Source organism: Coenobita brevimanus, chromosome 92 (genome assembly GCF_032717465.1).
Source record: "Coenobita brevimanus isolate Jiangsu-jjx chromosome 92, ASM3271746v2, whole genome shotgun sequence".
Classification (NCBI taxonomy): domain Eukaryota; kingdom Metazoa; phylum Arthropoda; class Malacostraca; order Decapoda; family Coenobitidae; genus Coenobita; species Coenobita brevimanus.
Genome location: NC_137045.1, coordinates 23,301,500 through 23,314,035, shown reverse-complemented (window position 1 = coordinate 23,314,035; position 12,536 = coordinate 23,301,500). Strand labels below are relative to the sequence as shown.

The 12,536-nt window shown below is 39.8% G+C and overlaps 1 protein-coding gene across 1 annotated transcript in view; it reads left to right on the top strand.

Moving 5' to 3' along the window:
• LOC145412164 (uncharacterized) overlaps positions 1-12,536 on the top strand; it is a 446,682-nt gene that overhangs the window by 208,329 nt on the left and 225,817 nt on the right. Inside the window, exon 11 of the mRNA XM_080282099.1 lies at positions 1,764-1,925. Coding sequence (XP_080138225.1) covers positions 1,764-1,925 — 162 coding nt within the window. The remainder of the gene's footprint in view (positions 1-1,763; positions 1,926-12,536) is intronic.

Genomic DNA, 12,536 nt, shown 5'->3' with positions numbered 1-12,536 from the left:
ACCATTAGAAAGAGATACTTTGAAAGTGGGGTAGCTTTTGGTGTTTTTTGTGGCTGTGTCCGTATACGTGCCTGAGGTGCGGTGGCACAAGTAAGGCTTATATTAGCGCTCAAAAAAAAAAAAAAAAAAAAAAAAAAAAACAGTAAACCACTAACACCATGTCTGTGTAGGCTTTGATAAGTGTGTTGTGAGTGTGCGGTGGTGTGAACAGGGGAGTGTGGTCACTCTTGCAACGACCTTGAGGCAGACTGGCTGATATCTCACCAGACACAGGGAAAACTTTTTGCATAGGTCTATCCATGAAAGAGGTATGCAAGCAACTGGAGCATGACTGGGATGCATGTGAAAGGGTTGCCAGCGTTTGCCTGTGGTGGTAATAACCTGTGCATTATTCAGACAGTGCTGCGAAATACTAGATCACGTATACATGCTACCTGGACATCTCTGGGTGGTCACCTATACATGACACCTGGATGCCGTGGGTTAAGTACCTTGATGTAGTAATAGAAGAGAGAGATAAATATGGAAAGGAAGGAGAAAGTAGAGTGGCACATGGCTGATGCTATGAAGACCTTGATACTAAGCAGTGGTGTGAGTGTTGAGGCTACAAGAGAATTGCATAAAGATTTGTTAGTGCCTTCAGTAGTTTGTTGATATGAGACAGTGGTATGTCATGAAAGTAAAGAGGCAAGGGTAAAAACAATGGAAATGGGACTGTTGAGGAATGAATGTGGATCATGGTGAATGAATAGGACAAGAAATAATGATTCATGAAAGTTGTGAGGTAAGAAAGTATGTGGATAATAGGAAAGAAGAAAGTGTGCTTAGATGGTATGGTCATGTCAAGACATTTGATATCAGTAGGTAAGTAATAAAATATAGGTAAGTGAGTGAGTTTATAAGTGAGAGGATGTATGGTAGGCCAAGATGGAAGTAGATGGATATGGTAAATAATTGAATTGGACAGTGAGGAGTGTTAGTTGATGAGAGGAAGTATGGTAGGCCAAGATGAAAGTAGATGGATATGGTAAATCATTGAGTTGGACAGTGAGGAATGTAAGTCAATGAGTGGAAGTATGGTAGGCCAAGATGAAAGTAGATGGATATGGTAAATCATTGAGTTGGACAGTGAGGAATGTGAGGAAGTATGGTAGGCCAAGATGAAAGTAGATGGATATGGTAAATCATTGAGTTGGACAGTGAGGAATGTAAGTTGATGAGAGGAAGTATGGTAGGCCAAGATGAAAGTAGATGGATATGGTAAATCATTGAGTTGGACAGTGAGGAATGTAAGTCGATGAAGTTGTGGAATTGACAGGGGATCGAGTTAGTTGAACTATTTATGGACAAAGCACAGGACAAGGTTTTGCCCCCCCTCCCTTTCCCCAACTCGATAACTACTTGATGGATTGATTCTTTAAGTAGGTGTAATATGAAGTGCATCTTTAAAGAATATTAACAAAATGTATGTGCAGTTGGTTAGGCCTGTGAGATGATGCCATAATTCTGGAGGATTGAATTGTATATGAATGGATGTCTGACCTATTTCAGTGGGAATGTTGCTGACAGTTCTCCTTTTTTACTGCTTTCTCTTTCCTTGTCTCCCTGGATTCCAACTTTCCGTATCCTTTGGTGGGAAAAGGGGTTGGTATGATGAATGTCCATTTCTGCATAAAGATTGCCTGTGGGATTGTAGTTCATTGTTAGTAATGCATATCATTTTGTTACAGTTTTTATTTCAAAAGGACATTACTGATTTACAGTAACAATATGATGCCCCAACTGCGACCTTTGGATCCTCACAATCGACGGAAACTGGAAGAAATCCGATCTCTCTACCAGTACCTTCAGAGTCAGCTAGTTGAGGTTGAAACACGACTTCATCTTGATTGGGCAGCCTTCACCAATGACAGAAATAAAAAGAAGTAAGTACTGTGTAGTGAAAGTTGTGGAGAAAGGAAGTCTGTGGACAACTGAGTTGGAGTGTGTGTGTTTAGATGGCATGGTCATATGGAGAAAATGGTTAGTGGAAAAAGTATATGTGATACAATATGAGTGACTTTAAAGGTTGGAGGAGATGTGGTAGGCCAAGAAGAGGGATAGATATAGTAAATGAGTGTGTGAGAAACTGGGATATGGAGGTTGAGAAGGCATTGAACTGACAAGAGATCAAAGTGGTTAGGTGAAATGTGTGTAGAGAATTGCATGGCAGGGATTTGGGACCTCTTTTTAAACTTGATAAACATTGAATTGACTGTCTGATAGATAATATGAACAGTCCGTCACTCTGGTTGTACTCCCTACTCACATGATGTTGTGGTTTTTGTTCTTGCATATCAAACACTTTTTTTTTTTTTTTCTGCCCCTTGTTTACCCTCCTTATGACATCTTCTGTAGTAGTAGTAGAGTAACTCAGGACATCCTGGTTGAGTAGACACAATGCCTGCATGGAAAGCAATTGCACCTTCCAGAGGTGGATGGGGGGCAGGCATCTGGGGGCTTTCTTCTGAAAATAAAATGGTGCCTTCTGATGCTGTTTGGATGGGCAATAGCTGAAGTACAGTATCAGTATTTGTCGAAGAGTAAAATTTCCACATCATAATATACTGTATTTAATAATAATACATCCATCCATCATCCAAGTCTACATTGCCCCATCAGGAGCGTAGATGCCCAGGACTAGGCAATTTGGTCCTGACATTTAAGATGAGAGTGACCAGCCTCACTCATCCCTGAGTGGCATTACATAAGCAATAACCCCAACCATCCCTTGGATATAAACCTTCACTGGCTCAATCTGATTGGAGCACTGTAATTACCCACTAAACCATCAGGCACCATAATATGGTTATATGGTTACCACCCAGTGTACTAAATGGTTTCCTGGTGTACAGGAAACTGTTAGACCAGTCACTCAGTGGAGAGTCACCCATAGGCAGAAGGAAGAGGAAAGAATGGAGGAAAGTAAGACAAAAGAGGGAGTGTAAAGTCACCCATAGGCAGAAGGAGGAGAAAAGAATGAAGTAAAGAAAGACAGAAGAGGAAGGAAGGAATGGAGGAAGGAGAGGAAAGGGCAGAAACTTGAAAGCAGCATTACATCGAGTACGTGGATGGTGAGTGCCCCCACCTACCACCAATAATAAAAATTAAGAATTACTACTGTATATGAATTCATCGAGGTAGAAGTTTTGCCCTCTCCTTTGTTAATCTGGTTATACTTAGTACCTTGCTGTATTCTCATCTCATTACCTGCCATAGTGTAAGGACACCACTAAGGATTCTAGAAGTAAATGGGGCTAGGTGACTGCCATCATTAGAAAAGTTCTCTTTTTGATGAATTCCAGTGTAAATATAGTTTTTGTCAACTGTAATAACAGGGTAAACTCTTACATTTTGAAATTGAGTGCCTACTCTTTACTATTTGGAAAAGTTGATTTTTTTTCTAAAGAAATGACTAACAAAGCAAAAAACTTATATTCTGTGGACATGAGGAGGGAAACTTCACACCTACAACTGGTTTAATGAAAAAGTGAAAGAAAAGCATTCGGGTGCTGAATACTAATTGCCCGCCAGAATATGCTGTTGGCCAAGTCCAGGATTTTGGCCATATCTAGATACTCTGACCGTTTCATTTTGATAGCTCTAGCCGTTCAAGAGATACCATGATGCTAAAGGCAGGTGATAAAAACTAGTTGACCTTTGGCATCCATTTTGGTGACCTTGACCTTGACCCCGAGTGCCCTTCTTCAAACCTGTTCAAGATTTTGGCCATATTTTGATACCCTGAAGGTTTCATGTTGATGGCTCAAGCTGTTCATTAGATATAATAGTGCTAAAGGTGGGCAATAAAAACTAGTTGAACTTTGGCAGCCATTTTGTTGATCTTGACCTTGACTCCGGATGCCTTTTTCAAACTCGTCCAAGATTTTCACCATATCTTGATACCTTGAAGGTTTCATGTTGATAGCTCGGGCCATTCATGAGGTATAATAGTGCTGAAGGCGGTCGGTTAAAACTATGTGACATTTGGCAGCCATTTTGGTGACCTTGACCCTCACCCCGAGTGCCCATTTTCGAACTTGTTAGAGATTTTGGCGATATCTCGATGCCCTGAAGGTTTCATGTTGATAGCTCAAGCTGTTCATGATATATAATGGGAAAACACACACACGCACACACACACACACACACACACACACACACACACACACACACACACACGGAGAAGGTGAGTAGTGTATTAGAAGAGCATAAGGCAAAGTGGGCACACGTAGAAGAAGAACAGAAAGAAGTGGTCAGCTTAAGAGAAATCATCCAGGAAGAAAGGGAAATGAACAAGAATAAAATGGAAGAAAATGTAGTGAAAATACTGAAGAAAAAAGAGAAAATAGTGAGAAACTGTAGAAAGGAACAGGTGTGTGGTAATATTTGGAAACAGGGAGGAGGAAGAAAAGGTTAGATCCGTGAGACTCGAGAGAGACAGGAACCTGGTGAGAGGAATATTAGGCAAGATTGATCCCGAAGGAGACGAGTGGGTAAAAGAAATTGAGAAAGTAAGGAGGATAGGGCCTTATAAGAAAGGGGAAACAAGTCCAATGAGAGTCAGGTTGTCAGGAGAAAGTGTAGTCAATGATATACTTAAGTGACCTGGAAATTAAGCAAAGAGGCAGGGATGGAAAATATTATAATAAGAAAAGATTTGAATGAAGAAGAAAGAGAAGTTTTAAAATCATTGAAGGAACAAGTAAAGGAAAAAAATGATAAGAGGACAGATGAAGAATGTAATACTGTACTTTTTTTGGGAGAGTGATGGATATGAAAGTAAGGAAGTGGTATGTAAGGAAATAGAAGTGAAGGAAACTAAGGGGGATGGCTATGAAAGATCAGAAATTGAGGAAGTGGAACTGACGGAGAGAAGAGGGTATTAAAAACATCAAAAATAATTTGAAGGCGATATATACTAATGATGATGATGACTTAATATCGGCAAGGCTTGAAATTAATGACTTCTTGAGAGAACATGAACCTGATGTCATGTGCTTTGTAGAGACCAAATTAAGAGAAGATATTGATGTTCATTTGGGAGATGGTAAATACAAACTGTGGAGAAGAGACAGCAAAGAAAAAACGGGAGGAGGAGTGATGATAGCAGTGAAGAACAACATAAATGTAGATACTGTGGAAATGGGAGAAGGCAAGGCTGAAGTGATATACATGAAATTAGAAACTGGAGAGAATGTCAAGATAAATATGACGGTAGAGTTATGTTCCCCCTAAGACGAGAGCATGGAATGATGACGAATACCAGGAGATGTTGTCAGATATGGTTAGTTATTTACAAAACATAATTGAGAAAAGCAACAATATAATTTTGGTGGGTGACTTTAACTATAAAGAGGTGAACTGGGAGGAATGGGACTCAGGAGGCAGCGAGGATTCGTGGGGCACTATGTTATTAAATGTAAGACAGGTAATCCCTTAATTCACGCGAACTTTTTTCTCGCGATTTCGGTTATCCACGAATTTTTCGTACAATAATTAAAACAAAATTATAGTATTCAAATAAGTAATTTCAATATACAAGAGAAATAAATAAAATATAAAAAATGCCTACCTGCTGCCCGTGTGCATACATATATGTATGTGTATGTGTGTGTGGGAGCCTGGGAGGTCAGTCTACCATGCACCACACAGTCAGTTTGAATTCGACGGTCGAATCATGCGTGACTCGAGATCGAGAATCGTTATTTGTGGCTTATTTTTCTGCCTTCCAGTGATTGCTTGCCTTCTCTGCCAACATGGGGCCTAAGCGTAGTGCTAGTGATGCATGAGGTGACACACCAAAGCGGGCTGGTAAAGCGGTGTCACTGACAAAGTTAAAGTGTTGGACAAACTTCAGGGTGGAATGTCGGCGACAATTCTCCGTCAGGATGATTCCCCGTCATTTATTTACATACCTGTATATTTAGCAAGTACAGTACACTAGTTTTTTACTTATACGAGTTATAAAATCCCCCTGAAAATTAGTTATTAAAGTATTAATTAATCAATAATAAGTATATTAATAGAATGACAGGGAATTGTCCATGTTTTGACGGTGAATTGACTTGATGGTGAATTGTCTCAGAACCGTATGTTTGGGGTGAGTCAACTGTTCATACAATAAAGAAGGAGAACTTAGCATACGCGAGACAGTGAGGGCTAGTGCACCAGACTGTGCAAAAATGTCTCCACCTACGCCTGTGAATTGTCTTGGAACCGCATGTTTGGGGTGAATGAGTCAACTGTTCATACAATAAAGAAGGCAGAATGTAGCATACGGGAGGCAGTGAGGGCTAGTGCACCAGACTGCTGAAGTGTCTCCACCTACTCCTGCTTGTCAGGTTTCAGTTTTAAATTTCTTACATTTTTGTTGTTTTTAATACTTTATGCTAGTTTATAAGGTGTATGTAGTGCATAAATAGCATTATTCAGATGTAATATAGGTATAGACATGCGTAATTATGTGCACACAAGGGCAGAACATATACGCAAATTTACCACATACGCGAAGGATCTGGGAACCTAACCCTCGTGTGAATTAAGGGCTTACCTGTAATGAGTAATGTGATGATCCAATGGGTCAAAGAAGAGACACGGTTCCAAGGTGAGGACACACCAGCAAGGCTAGATTTACTGTTTACCAAAGAACCTGATGTAATAGAATCATTGAAATATTTCTGTCCTATAGGAAAAAGTGATCATGTGGTCATTGAGTTCCAGATGATAATAGGGAACGTTGAGCCAAGAGATGAGCTTCATAGACAGGGAAGATACAACTTTGGGAAAGCAAATTTTACGGGATTGAGAAACTTTTTTGAAAATGCGGATTGGAGAAAATTCGGAGAAACGAGGGAGATACAGAGGAAGTGGGATATCTTTCTAGACCTCTATAATTTGGGAGTGGAAAAATTTGTACCAAGAGTAAGAGGGAAAGAAAACAGGAAAAAGGAGTGGTGTAATAGAAGGTGTATGATAGCAAAAAAAGAGAGAGATAAGGCGTGGAACAATTGGAGAAAGAGAGGTAACACCAGAACAAAGGAAGAATATAAAAGAACAAGAAATGAATACACAAGAATACGTAGAGAAGAAGAAAGGAATATTGAAAAAGGTATAATAGACAAATGCAAGGATGAACCCAAACTGTTTTATAGATTTGTTAATGGCAAACTGAAACAAAAGGAAGGAATCACCAAACTAAAAGTAGAAGGAGAGGTCAATAAAGATGCAGCAGTGCAAGCTGCAATAATGAACGAATGTTTCCAATCGGTTTTCACTAATGAAAAAGAGTTTGTGGAAGGAGAGGGAGTGATTAGAAATGTACCGGTGGTAAAAGATATAAAAGTGGAGGTACAGGAAGTGAATGAATTACTGAAAACTCAAGATGTAAGGAAAGCCCCAGGACCTGATGGAATTTCTAATTGGGTACTGAAGGAATGCAGAGAACAACTGGTGGATAAAATTCACAGTTTAATTGTGTGTTCTCCAGAAGAGGGGAAAGTGCCACAGGAATGGAAGAGGCCAAATGTGGTACCAGTTTATAAGAGAGGAAACAGGGAAGAACCCCTGAAATATAGATCAGTCTCCCTAACCAGCATGGTCGCAAAATTGTGAGAGAGAATCCAGAAAAACAGATGGATAAAATATCTGGAAGAGATGAATATTTTGGCTGAATGTCAGTTTGGATTCAGAAGTGGAAGGTCATGTGTTTCTAACTTATTGAGCTTTTACTCAAGAGCGATTGATGTGGTACAGGAGAGAGATGGTTGGGTGGATTGTGTGTACTTAGACTTAGAGAAGGCCTTTGACAAGGTACCTCATAAGAGACTAATGTGGAAACTAGAATATATAGGAGGACTAAAGGGGAAACTTCTGGAATGGATGAGAGACTTTTTGAGAGACAGACAAATGAGGACAATAATAAAGGAAAAGATGTCTGGATGGAGGGAAGTAACAAGTGGAGTCCCTCAAGGCTCAGTGTTGGCGCCAGTAATGTTCCTGATTTACGTAAATGATATGGTAGATGGAGTGAACAGTTATGCAAGTCTGTTTGCTGATGATGTAAAGATCTTGAGGAAGGTAGAGGTCGAGGAGGATTGTAAAATACTACAGGAGGATTTGGATAGGATACACAATTGGAGCCGGATGTGGGAAATGAAATTTAATGTAAAGAAATGTAAAATATTGGAAATGGGTAAAAGAACCAGGAGGCCATCACTGAATTATTTGTTGTGTAGTGAATTAATCACAAAAAGGAGAGAAGAGAAAGATTTGGGAGTACTGGTCCAAGATAGTTTGTCACCAGAAAAGCACATTAACAAGATAGTTGGAGAGACTTATAAACTCTTGACTAACATAAGAGTAGCATTTCATTATATGGATGAGGAGATGATGAAAAAATTGATAGTGGCCATGATCCACCCCAGGTTAGAATATGCAGCGGTAGTGTGGTCCCCACACAAAAAGAAAGATATAAACAAGATTGAGAGAATACAAAAAACAGCAACCAAGATGGTCCCCAGTCTGACAGATCTGTCATACAGAGAGAGGCAGGAAAAGCTGGATTTGCCTTCCTTAGAGGAAAGGAGAAAGAGGGGCGACATGATTGCAGTGTTCAGGACCATGGTGGGAGTAGATAAAATTGACGAAGATTATCTGTTTGTATGGGATAAGAGAGCAACAAGAGGACACGGAATGAAATTGAAAAAGTCAAGCTGTTTAAAGGATATCAAGAAATATAGCTTTCCTTACAGAAGTATAAACTTATGGAATAGCCTGGACAAAGAGATCGTCTAGTCTAAAAACTTAAACGAGTTTAAAGCTAAATTTGACTCACTGAGAAACAGCGACGGGAACCAATGAGCATAGCACATTCTGTGTGTATCACAAAATAGGTATATTGGGTAAATACATAAGTCTTTGGAACGACTTAGACAAAAAGGTGTTGCAGGAGAAAAACATTCATGTGTGTAAAGTTAGACTAGATAAATGTAGATATAGAGACAGGACAACACGAGCATTGCTCAATTCCTGTGTACTACAAATAGGTAAATACAAATTGGTAAATACACACACACACACACACACACAGGATGAAAAGCAAACTAGATGAGTATGAATCCAAATTAAGAATACAGGATGAGCACATTAAAGAAATCAAGGAACAGCATAAGGGGTGGAACAAAGTTCAGGAGGAAGGAAATGTAAATTTGAAAGAGCTTATAGAACAACAAAGCAAGGAGAAGGTAGAGAAGAAAGTGGTTAGGGTACTGAGAAGTAGAGAATCTTTAGTTAGGGATGTAGCAGATAAGAAAAAATGTGTAATAATTTCAGGAGATAAAGAAAAGCATATGACAATAAGATCAGAAGGAGAAAGAGATGAACTGAATGAGGTTAAAGAAATAATATCAGTAGTCATGGAGGAAAACAACGAAGCTCAAGAAGAGACTGAAGAGGTGTTTAGGTTAGGAAAGTACGAGGAAGGAGGGGCAAGGCCATTGAAGGTAAAATTTAAGGCCCAGGCAGCAGTAAACGAAATCATCAGTAGAACATGGAAACTATCAGACAAGGAAGGGTTAAAATATGTTTGGATAAGGAGAGATGCAAATGAGAAAGAAAGAGATGAAATAAAGGAGTTAGTAAATGAAGCAAAGGTAAAAAACGAACAGAGAACGGAGGAAAAGAAGATTATTGGAGAGTCAAGGATCAGAAATTAAGGAAGTGGTACCAGCGGAGAGAAGGAGAAAAGAGGGTATAAAATACATGAAAAATAATTGGAAGGTGGCGTATACTAATGTCGATGGTTTAATATCGGCAGGACTTGAAATCAACGATTTTTTTAGGGTACATGAACCTGATGTTATATGCTTTGTAGAGACCAAATTAAGAGAAGATATTGATGTTCATATGGGAGATGGTAAATACAAACTGTGGAGAAGAGACAGAAAAGAAAAAAACAGGAGGAGGAGTGATGATAGCAGTGAAGAACAACATAAATGTAGATACCGTGGAAATGGGAGAAGGCAGGGACGAAGTGATAAATATGAAATTAGAAACTGGAGAGAATAGCAAGAGAGATGTGGCGTTAGTGTATGTTCCTCCTAAGACAAGAGCATGGAATGATGATGAATACCAGGAAATGTTGTCAGACATGGCTAGCTATTTACAGAAAATGACTGAGAAAAGCAACATTATAATTTTAATGGGTGACTTCAATTGTAAAGAGGTGAACTGGGAGGAATGGGACTCAGGAGGTAGCGAAGATTCGTGGGGCACTGTATTATTAAATATGTCAGTGAACAATGTGATGATGCAATGGGTCAAAGAAGAGACACGGTTCCGAGGTGAGGACACACCAGCAAGACTAGGCTTACTGTTTACCAAAGAACCCGATGTAATAGAATCCTTGAAATATCTGTGTTCTATTGGAAAAAATGATCATGTGGTCACTGAGTTCCAGATGATAACAGGGAACGTGGAGCCAAGAGACGAGCTTTATAGGCAGGGAAGATGGAACTTTGGGAAAGCAAACTTTACAGGATTGAGAAAATTTTTTGATAATGCAGATTGGAGAAAATTCAGAGAAACAAGAGAGATACAGGGGAAGTGGGATATTTTTCTAGGCCTCTTTATTTCGGGAGTAAAAAAATTTTTGCCAAGAGTAAGGGGGAAAGAAAACAAGAATAAGGAGTGGTTTAATAGAAGGTGTATGACAGCAAAAAAAAGAGAGAGACACGGCGTGGAACAATTGGAGAAAGAGAGGTAACAACAGAACAAAGGAAGAATATAAAAGAACTAGTAATGAATACACAAGAATACTTAGAGAGGAAGAAAGGAATTTTGAAAAAGGTATAATAGACAAATGTAAGGATGAACCCAAACTGTTTAATAAATTTGTCAATGGCAAATTGAAACAAAAGGAAGGAATCACCAAACTGAAAGTAGAAGGAGAGGTCTATATAGATGCAGCAGTGCAAACAGAAATAATGAACAAATGTTTCCAATCAGTTTTCACTAATGAAAAGGAGTTTGTGAAAGGAGAGGGAGTGACTAGAAATGTAGTGATAAAAGATATAAAAGTGGAAGTACAGGAAGTATATACATGTAAATTACTGGAAACTCAAGATGTAAGGAAAGCCCCAGGACCAGATGGAATCTCTAATTGGGTACTGAAGGAATGCAGAGAACAACTGGCTGATAATATTCACAGTTTAATTGTGTGTTCTCTGGAAGAGGGGAAAGTGGCTCAAGAATGGAAGAGGGCAAATGTGGTATCAATTTATAAGGAAGGAAACAGATAAAACCCCTGAATTATAGACCAGTGTCTTTAACCAGCATGGTCGCAAAATTGTGCAAGAGATTTCTGAAAGATAGATGGGTAAAATATCTGGAAGAGATGAATATTCTGGCTGATAGTCAGTTTGGACTCAGAAGTGGAAGATCATGTGTTTCTAACTTGTTGAGTTTTTTACTCAAGAGTGATTGAAGTGCATCAGGATGGTTGGGTGGACTGTGTGTATTTAGATTTGGAGAAGGCCTTCGAGAAGGTACCCCATAAGAGACTAATGTGGAAACTAGAACATATAGGAGGACTGAAGGGGAACCCCCTGGAATGGATGAGAGACTTTTTCAGAGACAGACAAATGAGGACAGTAATAAAGGACAGAATGTCTGGATGGAGGGAAGTAACAAGTGGAGTCCCAGAGGGCTCGGTGTTGGCGCCAGTAATCTTCCTGATTTACGTAAATGATATGGTAGATGGAGTGAACAGTTATGCAAGTCTGTTTGCTGATGATGCAAAGATCTTAAGGAAGGTAGAGGTTGAGGAGGGTTGTAAAAGGCTGCAGGAGGATCTGGATGGGATACATGAATAGAGCCAGATGTGGGAAATGAAAGTTTATCTATCTATCTATTGCCACATGCCTCAATCCCGTTTGGGGTGGCCACAAACAAATTGCCTCCACGTTGTCCTGTCCCCCGCCATTTCACTGCCCTGCTCCCAACTCACACCCCCCTCTCTCATATATCTCTCCACCCCATCCCTCCATCTCATCCTCGGCCTCCCCCTCCCTCTTCCCCCCTCCACCTCACTCACGTACACTCTCTTCATCAGTCTTTCACCCTCCATCCTCTCCACATGGCCAAACCACCTCAGCGCGTTCCTCATAACACTTCGTATCACATCCACATCCACACCACAACGCTCCTTTATATCCTCATTTGTCAGCCTGTCTCTCCATGTGACTCCACAGGCTTCTCTTAAATAACTCATTTCCACTGCTGTCACTCTTGACTTGTGTCCTTCCAACAACGTCCAAGCTTCACTTGGTATCACAATATTGTCATGTGGTAACTTTTTCACTTCCATGCTCACTTCCCTGTTTCTTATCACTGCTTTCAAAGAACCAGCAACTTTTCTTCCCTGCTGTACCCTTTGAAGCACTTCACCCTCCAAACCTCCATCCTTACTCATCACATTACCCAAGTACTTAAATGTA